We start from the raw sequence: 25,583 nt of genomic DNA, 5'->3' as shown, positions 1-25,583 counted from the left end.
AATGCATGATTACCGTTACATTTTATGTATTAATTTTACTTCAGTGTAGAGGCTGATGCGAGTCTGAATGTGAAATTAATAAACATGAGGAGACAGCAGCATCTTATCCATTTAAACATTCATGTGTTGCACCAACTGATGTAAAATCAGTGTAATTTATTGGTTTGTTAATCCATCTACGGGAGTGCATATTATGCCACACTGTACTGTGACGTCATTGTTAATTTTTCAAGCAAAAATAAAAAATGGCTGCTGCCTTCTTTTATTGCTGGTCCTGTGACAGCTGAAACTAAAACAACTGTGACAGCCTGTGTCCTGTTGAAGGCACTGCTGCTGTGTTGTTGAGTTAAATCCACTCTGATGTGAACCGCTGGAAGGAGGCAGGTGAATGAGCCTCAGCCTTTCACTTCGGGTGGAACACAATCAAACACAGCTGTGGTTCATTCCTCTCAGTGTTCTTGTCATTTTTAACCTGACTCAGCGTTACAAGTTCCACATCTAAATCCACGACGGCTGGAGAAATTCCATACATGACAGTGTGCAGCTCAGCTTTTTCTAAGCTTCTGTGTTATAAACTGCATGTCAGCAATCTATTCTTGTATAGTCTCCCTGAAAACTGCATCACAATCAAGAACACGACATCCTGTTTGATGTTTCTGCAAGATTTGGACTTAAATATTTCTGTAATAGAAGGGATCATTTCTCTAAGTATACAATACACTGACCTGCTACTGCTGCTTGAAATGACTAATTAGGCCATTGATTCTGTGAAACAAGACAAACTGACTTCTCTTGTGATGCGGATTTTCGTTAATTACTTGTCATTTAATAGAACACTATAAATCACATCCTACAGCGAGTCCACTGCACCTGTAAGACATAGTCGAGGACGATGTGTCGGAAGCACTTGCGCGTGGCGGTGAGGATGTTGGTGGCCTCCTCCACCTCATGCTGCTTGTTGCGGGGAGCCTGAGCGTTCTTGATCAAAGCCGCCTCCTTTTCCTCGCTCACTTTGTCAAATTGCTTCTTGGCTTCTTTGAACTTGCGCAGGTCACTTCGCAGCAGGAGAGGAAAAGAGGTTTATCAGTCGAAACACAATAACTTCAGGTTTTATTATATACGCATTTTTAATTATGTGGGAGTGAGGAATTAAGTTTCTAAAAAGAATTAACACCTCGCGGTTGTTTGCCTCCACCAAGCAGTCAAGTTGCAGTTTACATCCATGTCTGTACAGACTACTATAATCTAAGTAGTGGAAACTTTAAAGCAGTCCTTAGATGTATTCACATGTTTGGCCAATAAAGCTGACACTAGACAATATTTCAAATACAGATGTTGCGACAAAGAAGCTACAAATTTTAAAATATGGATGGTTCACACACATCTTTAACACAGAAGATATATACAATCAGCTAGTTTCAAGGTGGACGCCCAAGATTAGTGTTACCAATGCATTATTCAACATTAATGTGAAATACGGTCTCCTTCTCTTTCCTGAGTTATGGTGCTGAATAATGGCCAGAAAAGTGTTTTGGCAGAACATTGTCACAGTAAAAATGTATCTTTGACCTTTACGATATAAAATGTAGGCACTTCATTTTATCCTGTTAGACATTTGTGTGAAACTTTGTCATGTTGACTTATGGCCACAGAAGTGTTTTGTGAGGTCACAGAGAACTTTGACAATTAAAATCGAATCAGTTCGTCCTCGAGGCCCAGTGAATGTTTGTGAAAAATTTGAAGAAATTCCCTCATGATATACTTGAGGTACCACTTTCACGAAAAGGTAACAGATGGACATGCAACTAGAAAATATCTTGCCTCCTGCAATGGCTGTAACGGGTGCAGAAGCATAAAAAAAAAATCAGCTATCAACAAAACTCAAGATACTTATTCATTTTTTATACATTAGTTTGTTCAATAAAAGTCTCTTCGCTGATGATAATAATCTTGACCAGTTCTACAATTTCTACTCACGTTATTACCCGAGTTGTGCTCTTGATGTTTAATACACTGCTCTTTGGTAATAAGAGCCAGAACTCAGGAGTCATTTGTGCTGGTGTCACAATTTCAGACTATAATCTTGAACTCACATATGCAAATGAAACAAATACAAATCTGCTGTGTGATTCTTACTTAATTTGAGGATAAACTTTCATGGGTTTTCACAAAGTCTGGTACCATGGCCACGTAAGACATTTCCCTTTGTTTTTAATAGTCTTGTAAGGGGAAAGGTGAGTCGTTAAAGGAAATAAAATGATTGGTGAATATGAAGGAATATAAGCATGGTCAGGCAACAGGAACAGACAAAGGTCAAAGGTGAGCTCATAAGTCCTGCTCTCCTGGAAATCCAAGAATGTTAAAACAAACAAAGGTCTTAGCTGAAACTACTTGACCTGACACTCATGTCCTCAAACTGTCCGCCCCACATTCGTTCTTTGGTGGTTTTAGCCAGGGAGCATGTGAGGGAGCATATTTCGCAGCCAGCTCTGAGAAGTATGGATGTTGCGAATGTGGGTGTTCAGCCCTGGTGTGCCTGGGGCAAAACCTGCTAATCCTTATAATGAAATAAACCAGAGCTGCCACTACTTCCTGTAATTATACAAACAGTCTGAATTTCTGAGCTGTATTAGGAGGCTGGAAACACTGAGATAGGAGGTCTCTTTTTTAAATAAAAAATATGATCCTACACAATTTTGCATTATCACCGCAGCTGCTAATGTACATCTATAATTTAAAGAGTATTTTTCTCTATTCCTCATTTATTGCTTAAATGCAGGCATATTATGTTCACATATGTTCAGTGTGTCTGCTTTCGATATGATGTCATACAAGTCATCAAAGCCAAGGGTGCTCAGAGAAACAACTAGTTTTATTCATCTTTTGTCAATCAATACTCACTCTTTGATAAATGTTTGAAGCTGGATCTTGATTGATCTCTGGGCCTGATCGAATAATATCTGTGAAGAAAGAGAAATAGTGAGTGATTCCTTCTTCACACTTGGAAAAAAAAAAAAGGCTTCTCTCTAGTTAATTCAAGCATTAAACACGTTCAGGAACTTCTGTAAGAAAGCATAAAAAAGATGATAATAACAATTATTTTTCTAGGCCATAGCATGATTTGCAAGTCAGCATTCAGTCCCTCTGTTTAGGAGGATTTTTGTTAACATCACAGGCTGCAATTAAGCTGCTAAATTTACACAAACACGCTGACTTTGTAAACTCCCCTCATAAAGACATAAACACGAGAAATGACGCAATTTGCTTACTCTTGCTTGTGAGTCATACCCTCGTTAACCTGCATGCTTCCTCAAGAATGAGCCACTGGGCAAAAAGACGCTTTAAATAGTCTTTCAATTCCAATTTTGCAGTCGGACAAGACAATATGAGCAGTGTTGCCGGGAGAGGCGACCAGTGACAAACAGATTGAGCTCTGTGTTTGAGGGATCATGTGCTGAAAGATCGCTGAGTGGCAGAAACCTATCTGACAGTCAGCTGACGTGGCCACAGTCTCAACTGATGAGTAACAGTCGCAGGCCTGTGCTGTTGTCCCTGGAGGCTTTTAGGGGGCCTTGTCTATGGAGCTAATGAGAGGACTTGGGGAAGTAAGACTCATTATCTTCTGCCCACCCTGCAGCTCTTATGGGATACTCGTTAGGAGACAATACAGGCAGAAAGAAGACTGTCCAAAGAAGCTAATTCAACCAAACCAGAACAAAACTGATCAAAACTTCACATTGAAATATATTTCATGTGTTGTTTTCCCTTTCATCCTGTTATGGCTAAATGTATAGCTGCCTTCTGCCCTAACAACTACATAAACAATAAAGTTTCAAACCATTTAGTTCATGAGAAAAATATGAATAAAATTCTGGCTGTACCTAATTATTACTTTAATTACAGAATAATTTCCTGACTTTTGTTTTTTGTTTTCATCAATTAATTGTGTGGTTTATAAGTTGCAGTGCCAGTAAATCCGGCTACCGCTGTTTATTCTAACAGTGAGTCGAGTTAAACTAACAACAGGACCTTAATGCTGGCTGTAAAACCTCTCTGGATGTGTTGTGGAGAACTAATAGAGACAAGACTTGACAAGGGTGATCAGGAGAAGAACATTCAGTGTAGGGAAAAAAAAAAAAAAAAGAAAAAAAAAGCCTCCAGCTCATCCTGTTCCTCCTCGCTGCGACCGAGACAGTCCTAATTAGAGGACAGAGGAAAGTTGTGACTCCATTTTCAAATGTCAGTTTAATGCCGACTATAGACTGAGGAGTCGAACAAGCGGACACTGGAGATACAGCGACTTTATCTAATCTGTCCTGCTCAGCTCCTTGAAGAGTCCGATAACATGGAAGAAGGCATCGTGTTTATTTGTCATCCATGATGTAGTGGTTTGAAATGGAGTGCATTAGAATACCATACGCCAACAGAATACCTATAATATTACTCTGAATGAGGCTGTGAATGTTCTTGTGTTTCATCCATCTCAGGGATGACAACCACATCGTAAAAACCTATAACCATGCCTCCCTCAGTAATGTATGATTTATTCCAACAGCTAGATTCCAACAGTCCACAACATGAGACGCAGCGAACAGATTTTATGAGACAGGAAACTCTTCTCTCTATACCGTGGACTTTTTATGGTGGAAGAAGTAACGCTGTTTTGTTTTTTTATGTGACAAGAAATTCCAAAGCTTTTGGTGACATTAAATCATGGCTATGATAAATGGTTAGATGGATGTTTTTGCAGCTGACCCAAAGAGCTTTCTTTTAACCACTTTTTATGGAGGGCAGTGTTTTCTGCAAAGTCACGCCGTCTTCAGCAACATCCTGCTTCACTTTTTTTTTTTTTTTACAGTAATATGAAATCCCACCTGGAAGCTGCTTATTATAGCCGCTTTTTTCATGTTCCACCACAAAGGGTCATTTCCAGGCTAAGCCTTTGAAAAAGTGCTCCTTGCACATTTTCTGCCTCTCTCTTTCTCAAACCAGTGGCCCTTCCTCTCCGTCTCGTAGTGGGTTGCTGTTTTTCCCAGCAGTAAATATAAACTCTGACGGTTAAAGAGCTGTTGCAGACCATCAGCCCGTCTGGGTTTTATCATCACCCGGCTGTCAGGGGGGGAAAAAAAAAAAAAAATAATGACAGTGCATCCGGTTTCACATGGCAGTGACAGCGTACCGTGTGATAGTTGATCATCTCCTGCAGGCTCTCGGCAAACTTAGTGAGACTTGACTGTGGAGAGAAAAGGAGGACAGCAGTGAAGGCGAGCAACGAGAGAATGTGTCCATGTACACTTAACGGTGAAAAGTACGAATATGAGAACGAAGGCCTTTACACACCGGGACCGTTTTTTCGAGCAAAACCTTCACACGGCAATATATTTGTTTCAAGTGTTGTTTTGGTTATGTGAAGCGATATAAAGCGACATTTATTTGCACCACAAATAAAGGCATCAACCAATCACCTTATATATTTCAGGTATTGTGACATCCTGAGTTTCCACCGTGGAGAATATTTATTCAGATGCTGTACTTGACTTACACGTCCTACAGTGGTATATATTAATACTTTAATAGCAGTCGCGCTGATGTTAAAAAAATGTTTGCTCATTAGAATTCATCACATTTTCTGAAGAATGAGCTGGTGCGAATCAATTGAAACTTTTTTTTTTTTTTTTTTTTTTTAACTGTCACAAATCCACCTCACTGCCGGTATGAATAGTTTTAGTGCGAAATACTTGCTAGAAACTATTTCACATTTTTATGTCATTTATTCGTCACACCCGGTGCGCAAAGACCTTAAAACACAGAATAGCAGAGGGTGAACAATAATAACCAGCTCTGTATTAAAACATGGTTGCACAAAGGAGATGAAATGCACATTTCTGTTGCATGCCACACCACAGATACAAACAGCTCAGGTATGAATCAAAGCAAACCCTCATCTATTTGGAGAACCAATAGCACTTTGAGAAAGAATTGTTTTGGTTTAGTGAGTCCCCAAATACGTGCAGGAGCTGAAGTTCAAACCTAATGGAAAGGCAGTGAACAAACTACACAAAGGCACAGAGGAAGTGCTTTGATTGCCTCGCCATGCAAAACTCTGAAGAGAAAACAAAACATAACATCTGACCCCTGCAAGACCCAGTGGACAGCATGAGCTTTCAGTAACGTTCGTTATTTTAAACTGGTAATGTCATCAAGCATGAAAACACTCAATACAGAAAACAAGGCAATGTGTGCAAACAGAGGAAGTACAGGTTTCTTCAGATTAGGGAACAACTAAGAAGTCAGTCACAATTTTACACTGTAAAGATTCAAACTCTTATGTTTCTTTATTTTACAAATGTACAATGTTTACCAAGTAATTTAAAAGAGTAACGAGTAAGAGTAAAGACTTCCTACGGTTCAGATCAAGCAAGATTATTTTTAGTTTACCTCGATGACCTCATCTCTGGTGGACTGCTGGGCAAGCTCGCGGATCCCGCTAACAAACTGCTTGTTGGCTGCGTTGTAGGCTTTTCCAGCATCAATCATCCCGATACACAACTTCACCAGCTAGAGAAGGACAGAGAACCAGGCAGGCGTCAATGTTTCAAGAGAGAAAAGAAGAAATGCGTTAATAGAAAAGTAATACTTCAATAGAAAATAACACCTGGGTGAATAGAAACTAGTAAAAGTGCCAGTCATTTCTTCAGGGCATTGCTCTTATTAAAAACTGTTTGAGGTCTGCTGCTAAAAATAGATTCAGGAATCCTAAATTTGGTGAAACCTGGAGCTGAAGAGAAAAGAAATCACACTAAAATACAGGATCCTTCGTGCTTACTCAGATTCTTGCTAATTAACAACAGGCACTTCTTTCTTATCTGACTCACTGGGGGAAAAGATAATTCCAGATTACGTAAACTCGCAAAACAAATCCTCAGCGTTCCCCATCCACTCCCACACAGTAGACGACACAGCCTGAATCTGCATCTAGTTCAACAACCACACCAAATGTGCAAATTCTGCGTGACTCCCTTCACTGATTAGTACGTGATCAGAAGTCAATCAAACAGTTTAAAAGACAAGAAATCAAAATAGTAACTTTAAAAAGTGTTTGTCTTTGGGCAGGTAAGGAACTATTACACACAGTATGAGGTCTTACAGAACAGAGTGAACAGTGCATATATACACATTTCTCACCACCAGGCTCTGTATTTCCTTTGCATTTGAATAAAATATTTCCTTTTGTTTTTTGCACGTGACACTCTTCTTATCACAATCTGTTGTTGGCATGTTATATTTATTTGGTTTTTAAAACAATGACATTTTATAACCGTTTGGTTTAGATTAACGAAACAGGAATTCAAACTTCATTCATTCATTTTGAATACGACCTGAAATGAAAATAAATGAAAATAACTTCCCCTGTTAGATACAAATATATTTAGTTTGCTATTTAGTACAACCACAACTTATTTTCATTTCATTGAATGTTGTTTTTTTTTTTTGTTTGCTTCTCTATTGAGTACATTATTTCTTATAAAATGTAGTTTTGAACTCTTTCAGGTAGACATTTGGCTTTTTCATTTCTCTATTTGATTTGCTTAAGAAAATGAAAGTTAAATCATGTCTTCAGTGTGTAGTATTTATGGAGAGATATTGACAGAAATGGAATATAATATTCATAATTATGTATTTTCATTAGTGTAAAATCAACTGAAACCAAAACCCATTATGTTTTCATTACCTTAAAATGAGCCCTTCCCATCTACATAGGGAGCGGGTCCTCTTCCACAGAGTCCGCCATGTTGCACTGCCATGTTTCTACAGCAGCCCAGAAGGGACAAACCAAACACGGATCTAGATAGGGTTATTTCTCATGTTTACGCAGTCGCTGTTGATTCTCTTTTTTGCTTCAAAGGGGGAAGGTGAAGCGAAGGCAATCGGTTGCAATCTTTAATCTTACCACTAGATGCCACTAAATCCTACACCTTGCTCTTTGAAGCCACCACATATCCACTGTTATGGTTTTAATCTGTTTACACACCATCTTGTGAGCCTTTATAGGAGCAGATTTAATATTGTTTACTTTTGATTCAATGTGGTTTGGTGTTTCCTGGTCAGGCAGGTACAAAGCTGCACAAAAATGTTGAACTCTGGTCTCTGTAGACACGACTCCACCCAGTTCAACACGTACACATGCACACACTATCGGAGCTATAGACACGAACACACCCACTCCCTGGCAGATCCTTCCTCTCCACAGCAAGAGGGGAAACTAGGCTGGGTGAGGAGGAGGGTGGGACTCTGTAAGACTGTAAGTCCAGGAACAATGAAGTGGCTTCTTCCAAGCTCGAGGCCTCGCTCTCAACTTGTGAACATACTTTAAACTCTGCAGGGATCAACTGGGAGGAGGGACTGGTTCGCTATTGGGACAGGGTCTAACTACCAATTACCAATACTGTCAGGTTGTGGACTTCAGCTCGGCGTACAACACCATCATCCCGGACACCCTCCATGCCAAGCTCACCCAGCTCACCGTGCCAGCTTCCACCTGTCAGTGGATCACAAACTTCCTGACTGTGAGGACGCAGCAGGTGAGGCTGGGAAACATCACATCCAGCACCTGGACAATCAGCCCCCCCTCCCTCCCCCCAACTTACACACATCTAGAGTCAGGAAACGGGTCAGTAGCATCTCTGCAGATCCATCCCACCCTGGTCACCCTCTGTTCCAGCTCCTCCCCTCTGGGAGGCGCTACAGAGCAATGTGCACCAAGATCACCAGACACAAGAACAGTTTCTACCCGCAGGCCGTCAATCTGCTCAACACACATCATCTTCAACATCACTGGACGTTTTGCACAACACCCAACCGCATCAGCACCATCTGCACGAGGTGCAATTGCACCATTGTTTCGGTGTATATATGTATATATTTGTTTCTTAGCTGTATATATGTCTATTTGTTGTATTTATGTCTGTCTGTTTTGTTTTTTGCACCCTGAGAGAGAAGCTACAACCAGAGTCAAATTCCTTGTATGTGTAAACATACCTGGCCAATAAAGCTGATTCGGATTCTGAACACAATAAGGTTGGTTTATTGCACTGGTTCATTTGAACAGAGAAAATGAAACAAACTGAAATGCAGTTCATCTGGAGTGAGAATGTAATCTGAACCATCCACAGGGAGCAAAAGGCCAGAATTTATTACCATTAAAAACATTGGTTCCCATGTGAAAGTTTGCAGTTACTTACTGAAGTGAAGCAGAACAAAAAGAAGCCACTCGGGACAAGTGCTTAACAGTCAGCAAATCACGCTGCAGATGTTAAACTATGATAGAGAGAGGACAAAAGTTCCTCATCTTCAGCGTACTGTAAGATACAAAGTAAGTGCACAACTCAATCTGGAAAGTCATCTTTTAGAGCCCCCCACATTTCACACTTTTTCTGTGTTTTAGTTACAGTCTTGGTATTCATGAGAAGATATTGTTAAGGTGTTAATCACATAAAATGATCCTCTCCTCTCTTAAGCAGGCGGTTTTGTGTCTGTGTCCTTAAGGCACATTGATGTCAATAACCTCTTTTCTGATTGGCTGAAGAGATTGACTGAGGAGTGTGTCACTCTTTTCAAAGTGACACGTCTCCAGGCCAACCACAGGCTGTCTTTGGTCTTGTAGCTTGATAGCTGCACAACAGAATGACCGTTTGGCGTTTTTCTTCCACACAAAGGTTGGACAGTGCCGTGCTGAGGGCGGGCATATGACATGAGCGCGACTTTGTGACCTCACAAACTTGCAGAAGTCCAAACTACATGGTTTCTGAGTACAAGCTGTGTGTGTTTCTCAGTGGGTTGAGCGTTTTGACACTCAATATAATATAGCACTTAGACCTGCTTAAAATAACAAAAGAAATGAAAATCTGAATTTATACAGTATGAGACCTTTAATACATCGTTATCGAGGTAAATGTGACAACTGACTGCAAGACTTATGTTAGGTGAGATCACCTAGCTCTCATACAAAGACCAGAATCTGTTTCTGATTTAACACCAACCGCAACCCAAATCTCCATCCCTTTTTTCCACCATAGTTTGGCCCAAAAAACACAAACCATATGGGGTATTATGGCACCCATTTGTTTTTCCACTCAGTGCTCATGGCCACAACAGACACAGTTTTTCACATCTTTTTTTCACATTTAGGAAATACAGGCTTCTTGGCAAAAAGGCTCCTACAGTAAATTCATCAGACACAGGTGAGCCATCATTTGGCTGACAGTGGGTGTTTACTTCCTTCTGTGTCAGCAATGAACAGATCTGCACAAACTCCTGCTACATCTGAAACACACAGTCATCATTTTGGGCAGTTATACAACTAAATTGTGCAATCACAGCACACAGTGCAATTTAATGGGTGTGTCAGTTCATATACTTTTGAAAGACATTAACACCATATATACATATAACAACATATATATATATATATTTCAGATACAATGTCTTTATTAAGTCTCATTCAAAAAAGCAATCTTCAAGGGAATGTACTTAGAACAAGGCCAGAGACAAGACTGCACCTTTCCACTTACAGGATGGCCTTTGTAGCTGCCAGTTCGCACAGTGGAGCAAATGAACAATTAAGCAAATGTTTTTCATGGGTGGTACTCACTTTGTCGAGCTTGGATTCCAACTCGCACACATCCCCCTCCACTTCCTCTATGGTGGCTCTGTAAGGAAAGAAAACACAAAGGTTTAACATCGTGCACGACTCAAGGCCATCAAGTTCAATGGCAGCCTGACATCTTTATTATTTACCACATGATGCTCTACAATGTTTTGTCAAATATTTGCATTTTATTTATACATCTACGCATCCATTTTTAAACACACGAGGTACGTCAATCTACTTGGAACAATTCAATACCCTATATTCCACAATTACAGCCCCCGGAAACTACAACTGTAGCGCATGATGTGACATACTTGTAGCGTACTGACACCAGCACATGCAGACGCACACACACCATTAGAGGCAGCCAAACTGAGAGCTGCCATTTTGGGTCATGCTGCAGGGCTGAAATCAGGTCTGGCACGCTGCCCTTTAAAACGTGACGAGGCACAGCTTGGTTCTCCACAGGATCTGCAGCCTGCGAGCTTCAGAATACCACAGCAGGTTGAGGAGAAACTCAAATCCATCATCCCAGCTCAGGCTCCGCAAATTAATCTCTGCTCCTTTTAATGTAAATCTACGGATTTTAACACATCACTGTGGCTTTACTTCAGTGTAAGAAAGGTAGATAATTGGCTGATTAAAAATGTTCTAATAATGTTTGTATAGTAAATCCTGGACTTGTGTATATTTAAAAGAATTAAATACAATATCTAAAACGAGTGCCACCGCAACTACTGGAGATATTTCTATATTTTACATATCAGCAGAAAAGCAGCTGGAACAGGGATTTGAACTAAGGTGAACATAATCACCGAAACACCCAGACAGCTTGTGTTCAACCCCCTTGTGAGGACTGGACACTGGACAAGAATTTACACTTGAATAATCCCATAAAGTCTGACTTCATGTTGCACAACGTAACCACAAATCATAGTCTTTAAGAGAAAAATACATTTAAAAAGGTGCAAAAAGAACCACCGAGAGATTAGAATAGTGAAAGACAGGTAGGACAATAGGTTAATATCTTAAATACTGAATCTGTGACAGAGCATTATTTTTCTCCTGCTGTTAGTCGTGTCTCAACAGTTATGTCCAGCAGCTCAGTTGTGGCCTTCAGATAATGTATGTTTGCACATCTATAACCATTTAGCAGTAGTAAGAATCAGAAAGGCCCGTTTATTTTCCGGACAATAGTGAAGCTCGAACAGTTCACATATTTGAATGCAGCTGCATCCTTTTGGTACTTGTGCCTTGTAAAACTCATTATCTCGATTTCAGCTGGATGCCCCTCAGTGTAAATCACTGGGGATGAGAACATTAGTTTAATGCTGGAATGGAAACTAACTTCTCCCCAAGTGAGAACGTGCAAGTGTGAGATTGCCATGTGTCAGTTTAAAGCAAAGGGATAAAGAGTGTCACCCCGCAGTAGCAGCGGATAGCATTCTTCAAACCCCCTGCAGCTGTTTGCTCGTCCATATGGTGCCACACTGGCAGCCGTCAACAACTGGCCGCCGAGAGGGAAAAACAAAAAGCTGACTAAGCTTGGCAAGACTCTTCAACAACAGTTCGAGGATTCATGTACGGAAATTTTTGTCAAAATTTACACCACCGATTTATCACGCATACTGAATATTGGCCAGCGTCTTACAAAATGAACTTTACTCATCTCGTATACTCTGATTAATATTTTCAAACCTAATCCTGAGTAGCAGGAACTTACATCAGTTTAATCATTTTAATATCATCTGTGCTTCACTATTCCGTGAATCTTGTCTAAGAGGCTTTCAGCTTGGCAACAGTGCAGGGCTTTTTTTAATTTTTTTATGAGATTCTGATAGCAACCCAAACAAAGTGGAATGAACTGAGGACTTAAGCAGATGAGGAGGGCAGAGCCAGGGTAAAAAGCAATAAAGATTGTGCCTCTCACAGACATTAACTCCAGTCAAAAGCTAACGAACATGTTACACGTCACATTTGTCTTTGTCCATTTTTACAGCCAAAGGTACTTTCTTTGAGGAATCTCAGAATCCAGACTGTTCTGCTGACCGGCCCGAGCGTCTAACTTAAAGAGGAGTTGACCTATTCTTATATTTTTTTGTTTTAACACCAAGTATTTGGCTGATAAAGATGTAGTGAGTACAAACCTTGATCCCTGACTCACTAACATCACCAGAAAGAAAGGCTGAAACATGTTCTAGATTAGGTCTCCCTTACACAATAAAAAAAAAAAAAAAAGACCAAGATGGATTGGATTATTAGATTGATGTTAGCCTGACACAAAAAACAACACAATAATATATTTCATAGTCAATGAAACAAAAGTACTCTGATTACTTGTCATCTAAAGAGATGTATTCAAGCCTGATAGAGGGGACTTGACCTCTCTGCTCAGGAGCAAACAGCAGGACACATTAAGTGGCCAGCTTTCACCTATGAAACGTTAAATGTGACTGAATCGAAGGCAGGGCGGCTGAACAAGACAGGAACATTGACCCACTGAGAAACATTTGCCTTAACGATCTAACTCGCTCATTGGCCAATCATTCCGTGACTTTCTATACAACCACAAGAACAGGACCGTTTCCTCCTATTATCGAAACTGTGAGTCCGTGTGGTGAACCTGCAAAAGTGCTGACAGGTGATAAGAGAAGGAAGGGCTCCGGCAAAATGAAAATGTCAGCTGGTGCCTCACAGCTCTGACCTTGAAGCGCGTCCAGTCTAGGTCTGGATAATGAGCAGAACCGGAGAGCAGGAGGGGGAAAAAAGGCGCACGCACGCACATTTATAAAGCTTATCTGATCTTATTTCAGTTTAATATTCTAGTAACCTATTTGTGTCTTTTTATATTTTTTTTTTTTTTTTTTTTTTTACTTTCTTTGTATAAAGCACTTTGTATTGCCTCGTTGTTGAAAGATGCAAGACAAATAACCACCAAGATGTCACATAAGACGTGTCTGCGCAGTTTAATTTCATGTGCTGTATATCATGCCGCCTATCTCCGGACTTTTTAGCTTCATTCTTAATTAATAAAAAGTTCAGCTAATATCTGAGCTTGTTATGAGTCAGCAGGTCAAACAGGGACACGCTATCTCCAATGTTTACACTGCTAGGTCCACAAAATAAAGCATGTACAAAGGGAAGTCACATGCTCTCTATCCCAAAGTCTTAAAACATGATAATGGGGAGTGTAAGCAAGTAGCTCTGAGAGGGATGTTTAGAAGAAGAAATGAAAAATCTGATGATGGCCATGAGAACGTGTTTTTTTTCACAATCCTGCCAGTCGGTAAAAGAGATTATCTAAAAACTTAGACAACTAGCCACCTTGGAAAATAGGAGATTTAACTATCACACATTTCTCCACCTCGAAGCAAACAATGCACAAATGAATATGGCTCGTATTTTTCTACCCTCTTCCACAGTCTTAATATAGTGATGCAACGATGTCGCTGCATTGCATTATGGTGTCAAAACGCTGGAATCTCTCAGCAGCCCACATTGTGCATAACATAGCAGGGAGATAAGGAGAGAGCTGGGATGATGCAGGTGCTCTGTTCTCTGTGCAAAAAGGATTCTGGCCAACCATCTGATATCGGGCTCCAATATACTAAGAAGAAGCGGCGGCAAAAGCAGTCTGACGTGTACATCATGTAATCAGTGGACAATCTCATTATGAGGAATTCCATCAGACCAAACAACATCTTTTTCTCAAGTGTTTGGCAGCATCATGCGTGTATCTGCGTTTGGGAACATGGCAGTGATGTGGCGCCATCGGGCAGGACAAAAGGACTTTGTATCAGTCACCTGCCGGTCGATCGGCTTCTTGTTCAGGTGTCGGCAGTTCTCATTCGCCTGCGATCGTCCTGAGGGATGAAGAGGGCTGTTTGTGCCGCTAAACGTGGGTTGTAACTCAGTTTGGTTTTAACGTCTACGAGCATCTTGTTTATAGAACTTCACTGTGAAATAACCACCTGAATGAAGCCGTTTCCTATTTTGCCAGTCGAGTGCCACGGTTGGACTCTCCCCCCCCCCTTCTTTTTGAACTTTTTTTTGTGTTTGACCTTCTGAGCACTCGAGACCTTTTGTTGTTCGAGGACAATATTACTCATTTATCCACTATATATATAGCAGTTTAATGCATTTAGACAGTTAGTCAACATGAATATATATCGGCCTAGGACTGGATTAACCAGCAAAGGACTTTCCCTGAAAAATAAATATTTCTTGTCCTTAAATCTAATTTAAGACAAAGATTATGAAAGATTAATTATTTACTTTTTCATGTGTTCATACTAACCAACAGAAACATAACCAAAGAGCTAAATATACAGTGAACATTAGTCCAGACTGAAGTATGCATTTGCCATTATTTTTCCATGTATTCCCAACTGGCAACTTTCATCAGTCAGATAAATCTGCAATAATGTTTATTATCAGTGTTTTATGTAATTTTTCTGACTGATTGTTTCATCTGTCTTAATATTCCAGTCGCAGCCCCGCCCTCAAAGATACCCAACTCACTGTCGTAGAGGACTAAAGAAATACCTTTCAAATATTTACATTTTGTTCATGTTTTTTTTTTAAATTTTTTTAAACATCAAAATAATTTCATGACTCATTAAAATTGCACCCTCCTATTTATGTTTTTCCTCCTACTTAACTTAGAAACTGTACAACAGCAGTACATGCTCATTCGGCACCAACAGGGATCGTATGCACCACACTTGTTGGCCTTTACAGCTCAGAGAGGACTTCCCCTCGGTGACAAAAATGGGCTGGTAGGAAAATATTCGAGCAGAAAAGTAGAGGAAGACAGTGGCACATGATTTCTGGCCTTTTCACAAACGATACGAATTAGGGAACTAAGACATCCTGATTTGAGTGCTTTTTGGGTGTGAGGGTGAAGCCGGGGCTAAATATAGAGAGACGTGCGGTATGAAAGAGACTTCAGCCCATGAAGGAGAAGAAGAAGAAGAAAAAAAAGAAAAGAGCCTTGTAAACCACGAGTGACAAAGAGGCCAATTCAGCATAACTGGGGGAATGTTTGAGTCCTGCTTCTCTTTATGTTGGCCAAAAGCACGCAGACACCGACCCACAGTACAAAGTAGGCAGACGACCACAACACCGGACGGCAAGAAGAGCAGCCACCTACTCAAATCTGTGATTGTACGACCGATGTTCTGATCTTTTCACTATAATAGCTAAGAATATTATAATAAATGCGCATATCTTATGATATCACATCTCTCAAACTCTGCCTTATTTACATTTTAAATCTGTGAGCCAGCAATCAGTCTGCCACAAGCTACACAAACTAACTCAGTGAAAATGTTCTGCTTTATGAAATCTGTTGATATGTGAATGACCTTCCAATCAGCTATAGATAGTCGTTAGATTCCATTACTGGTGAAGCGAGGCTCGAGCTGGAGAAGTTACTTTGAGTAAACATCCACATAAATCTTTTTTTGTTATTTTAGCCGTTGCTGACTAATATTCTTACACTGCCAAAAACGGACCAACATCAACATCCGAAGCAGACGTAGCCATGGATTCATATTTCGATGCCCGGCCTACAAGCACTCGTCAGGGACTCGACTGTGAAGTGATATGGTGTATAAACGCGGAGGCACCTAATTCTTCTGCAGTGATTCAGTGACCGTACTCCAAAACAAAGAGGAGCCTCTGGAGCCCTGTGGGGCTGCTGGCGGCCGGCCGGCAGCCTGTGTGCACTCTGCATGCAGAAGTGAGGTAGGCGAGCAGGTTTGTCATTCACGCTGCCGGCACAATGGAGTCTTCTATGGACCCACGGCACAGACCTCAGCACTTCAAAGACAGAAGCCGACACTCAAAAGACCATCTGCTCTTCACATATTTTCCCTTTCATCCTCAGTGCAGAATATTTTCTGATGCAGATGAACTCTCAGGTTGGAAATTTGTTTCCTTTCTACAATATAGAGCTGAATCGATAAGGTGATTCATGGATTAAGAGATCGGACCCGAATGTTATCTGAACGGTCGAAGCACTAAGGCCACGCTCCTCATCTGGTTTGTTCTGCTTTCTTTGTTTCAGGTCATGGTAAAACGAATATCTTTGTGTTAAAGACTGAAAGTAATCAGCAGACATCACTTTAGGAAATTCTGGGCATTTTTCACAACTTCCTAACAAATAAAAAAAAAAAAAACATTCCATTGACTCATCAAGACAACAAATGGGCAGATTAAAGGATTATAAAAATGATCATTGGTTGCAGATTTAATGTCGTAAAAGTTGTTTTTGTCCTGCTCCAAAAACTAGAACTTAACCCGGAGCCTGATATCATGTTTATAGTTTTCAAACAAAACAGCTGCAAACTCCACCGTTAGCCCAAAGCTGGCTTACTTCAAAATTACTGTCACTAATCCAATTTAGATGTCAGACAGCTGAACAGCTCTGCATTACAACTTTCCTTTGATGTTTCCTAAATACATTTTGTATAGTGTGCAGCAGTGTTTTGTCATCCGTTCCTCCCTCTGGTGCTTCTACCACCAATAGTATATATATATATATACGGATATAGGGAGAGGACCATATGTGGCGTTTGCTTTGTTCTTTTAAAAGTACATTCGAAAGGCTGCAACAGAAGCAGAGACCAGTGGGAATGAAAATAGTTTACTGCACTTAAATAACAGTGTTGGTTCAACGGTCTGAATCTATTACTGTGGATGGAAATGTGAAGAATGGGGTGAGCTTCAGTGCCGTGACGTAGATCCTGTAATTGTTAGAGAGTGGAGCAGCGGTGACATGGAGGAGGGGGGTCCCGCGGCGGTGAAAACCCTCCGTTAGAAACCCCGGCTTCAACAGCATCAACAAGATGAAGTCATTACCTAAAGATAAACGCTTACGAGCTTTGGGAAATTCTGCCTGGTGTTGTAATGACTGAACACTAAAGCCAACTCGGCATCTAGTGCACGTCCTCGCTCTTCCTCCCGTCAGACACAAGTAACAGGAAGGAAACACAGATTATTAATGTCTACCGTAAAAAATTTCCCCTCGGGGATTAATAAAGTAACTACCTAACCTAACCGTGGATACAGGAGGAGTTAATGGGACCGACAGGCTGATCATGTTTTGACACATTTACTCTGTAGGAGAGAAGACTTAATACCAATGATGTTAAACCGGAGGAGACACATTAAACTACAGGGCTGAAACGAATCATTATTTAGAGTATTGGTTTATCATTTGGCTTGTAAAGGCCAGAAATTGTGTGAAAAAGTCAGGTCAAAGCTAAAAAGTTCAATTTGTATTCACATTTCGTGTTTACAACCTGAAGATTATTAATTTGTCATCATGCAAAACAGCCAAAATCCTTATTTTTCAGAAGCTAGAATAAAACAATGTTTGGTGTTTTTGATTACAGATTGCCAGATCATTAAAGTAGCTGATTCATTTTTCTGCAGCTTCAGTTGAAATATAAATTCTATTTTTTTTGAGCTGCCACCACTCCAATAAAATAGTGGTCCACTTGACAGTTAAAGTATATTAGTATTCATATTATTTACTGGTCTGTACAGCAGTGGTTCTACACACACACACACAGTGGCGTTAGTCCACATATTTCATGAGCTGTTAATTACCTTTATTAATAACCATTAAGAGGAAATGAACCGTAGCTGAATTGAATCAAAGTGCAACAAGCCTGCCATGCTAACAAGACTGCAGCTGGACTCCCACGAGAAACTAATCAGGGTGTATCGCAGGACGAGCTCTCCTCATCATCAGGCTCGGGGTTCTGCATGCAAGATGTCCATCAGTGATGTGCTGCCTCCACAGCTGCTGTAAGTGACTCAGGGGAAACTGCAGCATAAGATGTTCGACCGGTGACTTCATGTGATGGCAGTCGGCCAAGGTCAGAATCAGCAAAACAGAGCGTGCGAACGCGTTATAATGAGGAAGGGGAGCATATGAGGGCAGGGAGAAATGTTGCTGCTAATTTCACAAGTTAGCTCATTTCTGGGCCATTAGTGTCTGCTAGGTTTGAAAACACATCTATCCTGCTCTAATCTCTTCTTGTTATGCTTTCTTCTCTGCTCTGTTTACAGCTGGATATTGTAAGATTTCCGCTTTTGATATGCTGGGTGGAAATTAGTCCAAAACAGCGGTCGGTATTATGGTTCTTAAGCTACCATTACAAACAGCTGATTTAATATGAAAACTACATTGCAGATATTGGATCCACCGGGTAACTCGCAGAATGGAAAGACATATTAAATATGTAAAATATTTGTTCCTATTTGGGGGGGGGGGGGGGGGGGGGTGCTGCTCTCTGAAGGGAATTTTCAACTATCATACTTGAAGAAGAGCCAGAAAAGCTCTGGAGGCCAAATCTAATGTCTATTCTCCAATGGAAAACTAGGCTATGAGGGTTTTCTGCCAAAAATACATAATTTTTTGCACTAGCGGATCTCTCCTCCAGGCTGAGAGGATACTTTATGACTAAAGACAGTTTCCCAACTAAAATGAGAATGAGAGAAAGAAAAAAAAAAAAAAACATTCAGGGTGTGCCAAATTACCACTTAAAAACAACCATCTCTACATTTGGGGGCTCCATATTCTCTGGCACAAAGTTGAAAGCAAACACCAAAATGGAAACAGATGTTGAGCAAGTGAGCATTGCGCCACGCTGGTGTCGAATCCATGTTTTTATCCATTTTCTCTTTCTCTCCCGCTCTGTCGTCTTCTCTGGCCAAACATAACGAGTGGGGGTTGGAAAAATGAGAATAAAACTGCGGTGGTACGAGTGGAAAACTGTACGGCAACAAAGCCCGATAACTACGAACCACTGATGAACCCACAGTGGAGAGTGAAGTCAGGAAACGTTGACAGTTGACACTCCCAAAGAGCAAAGGCCACTAAAAATATAGACAGAGGTGGGCTTTATGCTTAGCTGGACTTATGGCTGCAGAGGATCATGGGAAATGGCTCTGGGTCAAATTAACATGATAATAAAAAATTAAATTAAATTAAAAAAAAAAAAAAAACAGACTGGGGTTCATATTGCTAATATTCAAAAGGTGAAAATGTTTGTTATCCTTAAAAATACAAAAGATACAAAACTCAAACAAAAATGACGACTTGATCGGCAAGTGGTCGGGTCATATGTCACTGGGCGTGGAAGCCCTGAGCGGCGAGTCCCCCGGTAAGACTCCCAGCCGGCCGGACATTTGCTGCGTCATCTCTGCTCTCTTTCTACAATATTTCCTGACAGTCTACACTTCTATCTTCAAATGAAGGCATAAAATGTCCCAAAAATATCAACAACAACAAAAAAAATTGAATAAAATAGCATGAACCAGTGCTGTGGTTCCACATATCCGTCCATAAAAAGGGCAGGTTCAGGTTTATACCCAACTGTTTTGTTTTCAGCACTAATATCACGCTCTTCTCCTGAATTTGCCAAGTCTGAATCAAATATCAAGTTTCTCTCAAGTCCAACTCAATACATACAATATTGTTGGACATATGGACCGTACACAACGAGAACACATGAACTATCATTACCTCCAAAAGGAAGCTTTATTGGAAACCTCAGCGTGTGATGAAGCGATTTTGATGCATATATTTTTATTTGCTAGGAAAGATGAAGAGTTTCAAAGTGCTGTGGCGGTAAAGTTTGGTCCGACCGTTTAAGCTGATATACATGCTGTAAATAACAGGCTGTTGCTCAATAATATCATAATGATGTAGAAAACATTTGATTACTCTTAAGTGCACTCGCAAGCTTGCAATGTAAAACACAGGTCAAACGTAAACCACATGAAGCCTGGGTCTGACTTTCAGGTGTGAAAACGCCCTCAGGAGGCCAGAAAGTTCATATTGGTGTTTCCTGAATTCTATGAACACTTTAGAGCCGGCCAATGATGACACGCTTTGTAGTTATTTATCAATAATCAGGGAAGTCGTGTGTACAAAAAAACTGCAAAGAAAGTATCATTTGAAGTTCTGTCGGTAAATCCATACTGGTGCATCATATATGGACTGAACGTCACTGGTTAAAAGGTTTCAAGCAAACAATGCAAGTTCGCCAAAGCCTCGGCCTGCTGTCCGGCTGAAACGGCTTCAACCTTAGTTTGAAAACTGTCCGCAGTGACTCGCCGCTCCATTTATCTGCAGACCACCAAAAATGAGAGTACGCATGATGATGGCAACGATGCAGAGGAGGATGAGAAAGAAGAAGCTTCACAGACTAAGAAACACGCTGTTACGGCACCTAACGTGCCAACCGTCTGCCGCGCTGAAAAGAAATACTCGTAAATGATGGACCAGAGAGAGACGACTTGGCCAAATGTTCCCAATTTATGATAGTATTATAACGGCCACCCTGGTTACGGTGTGTTGAAGCAGCCGGTCTGAAGTAACACAGCTGACCGGGGGTGTTTCTCTTTGTTCTGCCCCCTCTGAATATGATCCCCCGAAGGAAATGCTCAGATTAAAAAGGAACAGCTCTATTCTTCTGCAAACAACTTTCTAACATCTGTTCCTCGTTGTGGTGGGAGAGAGAGAGAGCGGGGGCTGAGGCAGGAAGGACGGAGATGCTTTCTCAAAAACACTGGAAAACGCAGAGCGACAGGGAGCTGAGAGAAAAAGCCCCACTTTACACAACTCTGAGGTCTGACGAAGTGAAAGAGGAAAAATAAGAAGAAGTCGAGAGCGATGAGGTCAGGAATGACCGTGCTGAGGTGAGGGGATAAGTCACATGAACACAGGCCACCTGACCGGTACTTTAAAGCTCATTAAGGCTCAAGAATGGACCCTCCCTTCACCAACACTCACTAGTCAATGAATGAACCGATGAAAATGGATGACGCTTACAGGATGTCCTGCCTACCGTGACCGGTTTTAAGAAATACCGTGGGCCCTGTAAGACTGAAACTATCAGTAGATCACGATGATCCACTCATTTTTCGGAGAGAAAAAAAAAATGCAACAAAATTCATTGGATAAGTGTGAATAATTTACACTTTAAAAAAAAAAAAAAAAGCTTGTTTGTCTTCAGCCATATTCAGTGAATTGTTGTTTGGACCCTGCAAACTATTTTCATGTCAATCTGGGGCTTTGCAAAAAAATAGTGATGGGCATACCCCCCCCCCCTCTATTTTCTTGAAATTTGAACGCAAGAAAATAACAGACAAATTAATGGATAATAAAAAAAAAATTAAAAAAAAAAAGGTCATCATTGGCTGCGACTCTTGTGTCCTGTTCTGCCATTACACTTTGACAATAGTAAATAAATCTGTAGTAAAGGCTGATGAACTGCACACAAAAGAAAATATGCGGGCTACGGTGTCTCTATATAAAGATACGGTACCACACTACACCATGCGGTGTCACTCCAGTGAAGGTTTACTGGCACAGACTGTAATTCCCTGCATTTTCTTTTTCAATATTATTCCCCCATCTTCACATAATTCATTTATACTAGAAAACGGTCACCGGAGCAGCTTCTTTTTTTTTTTTCCCCACCACCCTCCATATTTGTGTCCTCCACACTCAACGAGTTTGTCCGGTGTCCCTGCTCCACCACCACCACCACCACCACCACCTCTCCGGGGCTGGCCCCAGCTTTCTTCCAGACAAAAATAGAAAAGTAGCAGGCAACAAAACAAGCAAGCATGGTTGCCATCAACTCACCTGAACCGGGGGGAGTCCTTCAAACATTCCTCGAAATCCACAGTTATCTTCATTTTTGCCGCAGTGAGTTAAAAACAACAACAACAACAACAACAACAACAACAACAACCCCGCAGATCTTTCGCTCTCCGTGACTTTAATCCAGGCTTGAGTCTGTCCGGCTAATTAGCTCGTTTTGCTAACGCTGCTGCTCCGCTGTCCGACCAGCTGCCCCCCCCCTCTCTCTCTCTCTTCTCTCCCCCCTTCTTCGTCTTCGTGTCACCGCTCTGCTTAGCCAGCCTGCTAGCCTCGGAGGCCAGCAGCTACGATTAAAAAAATAAAACAATTAAAATGGAAAAAAAATAAAAAATAAAAAAAAGTCGCGGGAATTCAACCATAAACAACGGTAAATGTTGAGTGTATGGCTGCCCCCCAAAAAAAAAAAAAAAAAAAAAAAAAAAAAATACGCCAAAAGCGAGAGTGTTTGAGACGCGGCGGTCAGCGGGGGAAACAGAAAGTGTCGTCCGGTAGCTGCTCGGTCATAGAGCCGCCAGCCGGAGAGCAGCTTTTTCTCCAACGCGAGATACTACGACCACACAAAGATCGTCTACGCCGGGAAGAGGAGGATCACCAGCCTCCTCCAGCCTCCTCCGGCCTCCTCTTCCCGCATGTGCCCCGCCTCATTTACAGAAGCACTGAAACGCAACGGGGCTGAGACGACAATCTAAAAACACCAATTAAGTAGCCTACATTCACTCAAGTACTGTACTATAAATTCGAGGTATTTGTACTTTACCTGAGTATTTTCATTTTATTCAATTTTGTATTATACGCTTGACTTTATCAAAGAGGTAAATATTGTCCTCTTCACTCCACTATTTGTCTGACAGCTATATATATATATATATATTGTTTTTCAGAATAGATTCCCTTTCTGTCCAGTGAAATCACATATCTCCAAATTTGGTGATTTTGAAATTAGATTTTGTTTAGATAAATTGAATGATTAAATGTTCTTTCATGCTTTTGATCTAAATAAATTATTTCAAAACCAACTTGGATTCGCTGGAAAATGCAATTGTTTGCCTGAATTTGTTGATTCTTTAGAAATACGAGGTTCTTACAGAACAGAAACAATACAAACATAGGATAATCTTATATAATATAATGCATAACTGGACATTAAACCAACTGACAGCACTAAAATGAACATTAATTCAACAGTAATATTAATCCAAAAGTTACTGCACTGTGTGTACTTTTACTTTTGATCCTTCAAGTACAATTTTTCAATAACACTTAGGTTTTGGATGCAAGACGTTCACTTTCGTATTTTCTCTGTGATATAACTTTTACGTACTTAAGTAAAGGACCTGAATACTTCTTCCACCACTGCTTCAATTTAAGCATCAAAGTTCACTGTTGACTTTGGCAATATGGTTTAACGAAACAACCCTACAAGCTGTCTCTTCCTGAAGCTTTAATTCCTATTTTAAACTCTTACGCAATGATGAATGTCCCTGTGGGAGGAGCTTTGGTTGAGATTATTCATTAACACCCTATACAGCTGGTGCTCAAATGTCTATGATGACACTTTAACAGCTTGCAAATAAATAATAGCTGAAGAAGTGTACAAAAACATTTACTCTATTAGTGCTGCTTTGCTATTTCGAAGAGGCCCAACAATGACAAACTGAATTTGAAATGAACTGCTTTTAGCCCAACAAAATTATATATATCAAAACATAATTATTATTTCTAAGAAATTATTATCTGTTTTTCTGCTTCTGTGCTTTGTGGCCGCAGTAATCGATGCCCTGCTCAGAGAGAAACAAAAAAATAGACAAGAGTGATCTCTCTGTCTTTTTATACACGATCTTCCTGTCAATTGACAGGAGTTTCCTCATTCACTGTTTTATACTTTCAATAAACAAACTCTCTTCCGATTTATTCCATCTGGATTAAACCGTGAAAAGGACAAACATGCTAAACATTCAACATTTATTTAAAAATTAAACAGATCCATCCACCTCTTTTTTTTCTTTTTTTTTTAGCTGCAAACACAAACTAGGGACTAGAAATACACGATAATCCTTGTAAGAACAGTCTCCTGCTTCATCCTATTAGAATTACTAGAAATCCTACGGGAATGAAAGAAGTGTTGTTTGACAGCGCCATCTGGTGGCGCAGGAGAGATTGAATCAAATATAGAGCTAGGAAAGCAGAAATTTTATCCAAATAAGAAATCAACATTTTCCCAAAATGTTCTTATCAGCTGCTATTTTCCCCCTATTTTTACTCAGTGTAACAGTAACTACATTTTAAGACAAACTATGGGCACTTTGAAGAATATCAGTGTTGCTATACTATTATTGAAATAGATTCTTAAAGCCTATGTTCTTGTTACGTTCAGAGAACTCGCAGCCTCAGCTTACTCCTCTATAAAATGAAAATCAACCATGCATGTTTGACACTGTAGACCTCTGGGAAGATTATCTGACTTTATTGATGACGGAACTACATCTTTGGTGTGCAGTAGTACAGTGCAAAAGTCTGAAATGCATCCAGACTGGTATTGATAAGCAGCAGCTGTCTACAGCCTTCAGTATTCAGACCCTTTACTTGAGTAAAAGTACCAATACAGCAAAGTAAAAGTACTGCATTACAAGTACAAGTCCTGCCTGAAAAATTCGACTAAAGTAAAATTATAGCAACATTTAGTTAAAGTATTAAAGTAAAAGTCCTGGTTTGGTCCTTCTGTCTGATATATAATTATATATGACATCATTAGATTATTAATAGTGAAGCATCAGCATGAAAGCACATGTTACTGTTGTAGCTGCTGCAGCTGGAGCTAGTTTGAACTACTTTATATCCAGTTTTATACAAAGGGACAGAAGATAAATGTGTCATCAAATAATTACCGCAAAAGGAAAGAAGAAAAAAAGTTCTGATCCACAAACCTGTTTTCAGTTTCTTCTCTAATTTTGGATATTGGATCATTTCAACATTTATTGAAATGAAACCGTGTGAGAAAAATCAGCTAACAACTCAGAAATGTGACCTGACTACACAATAATGTTTATATAACATCAGAAGACAAAAGCTCTTCACCAGCAACATGCCTCTTTCCACCACTGGTGACTTTCAGCAGAGTAACAAAGTAGAGTTTATTTTTGTATTTTTGATGGATTACTTGACTCTAACAAGTTTCAAATCTCTGCAGTTTAATTTCTGAACACGATAATAAATTGAAGCCAAACTAAACAAAGACTTGTACTG

The 25,583-nt window shown here is 40.3% G+C and overlaps 1 protein-coding gene across 4 annotated transcripts in view; it reads right to left on the bottom strand.

Moving 5' to 3' along the window:
* acap2b (ArfGAP with coiled-coil, ankyrin repeat and PH domains 2b) overlaps window positions 1-22,952 on the bottom strand; it is a 50,449-nt gene extending 27,497 nt beyond the window's left edge. For 3 of the 4 annotated variants that reach the window (XM_069153451.1, XM_069153454.1, XM_069153452.1), the window contains exons 1-6: window positions 22,323-22,952; window positions 10,652-10,709; window positions 6,439-6,558; window positions 5,180-5,233; window positions 2,902-2,960; window positions 871-1,054 (exon numbers count right to left, since the gene is read on the bottom strand). In XM_069153451.1, the coding sequence (XP_069009552.1) occupies window positions 871-1,054; window positions 2,902-2,960; window positions 5,180-5,233; window positions 6,439-6,558; window positions 10,652-10,709; window positions 22,323-22,375 (528 nt within the window). In that variant the 5' untranslated portion in view covers window positions 22,376-22,952. The remainder of the gene's footprint in view (window positions 1-870; window positions 1,055-2,901; window positions 2,961-5,179; window positions 5,234-6,438; window positions 6,559-10,651; window positions 10,710-22,322) is intronic. The other variant, XM_069153453.1, reaches the window with a different exon arrangement.
* Between the last annotated feature and the right edge of the window lie 2,631 nt (window positions 22,953-25,583).

This window comes from Embiotoca jacksoni, unplaced genomic scaffold (genome assembly GCF_022577435.1).
Source record: "Embiotoca jacksoni isolate LCO1_2020_lvr unplaced genomic scaffold, fEmbJac1.0.p SCAF_19, whole genome shotgun sequence".
Classification (NCBI taxonomy): domain Eukaryota; kingdom Metazoa; phylum Chordata; class Actinopteri; family Embiotocidae; genus Embiotoca; species Embiotoca jacksoni.
The sequence above is the reverse complement of the archived record's forward strand: the minus strand, read 5'-3'. Positions and strand labels throughout refer to the sequence as shown.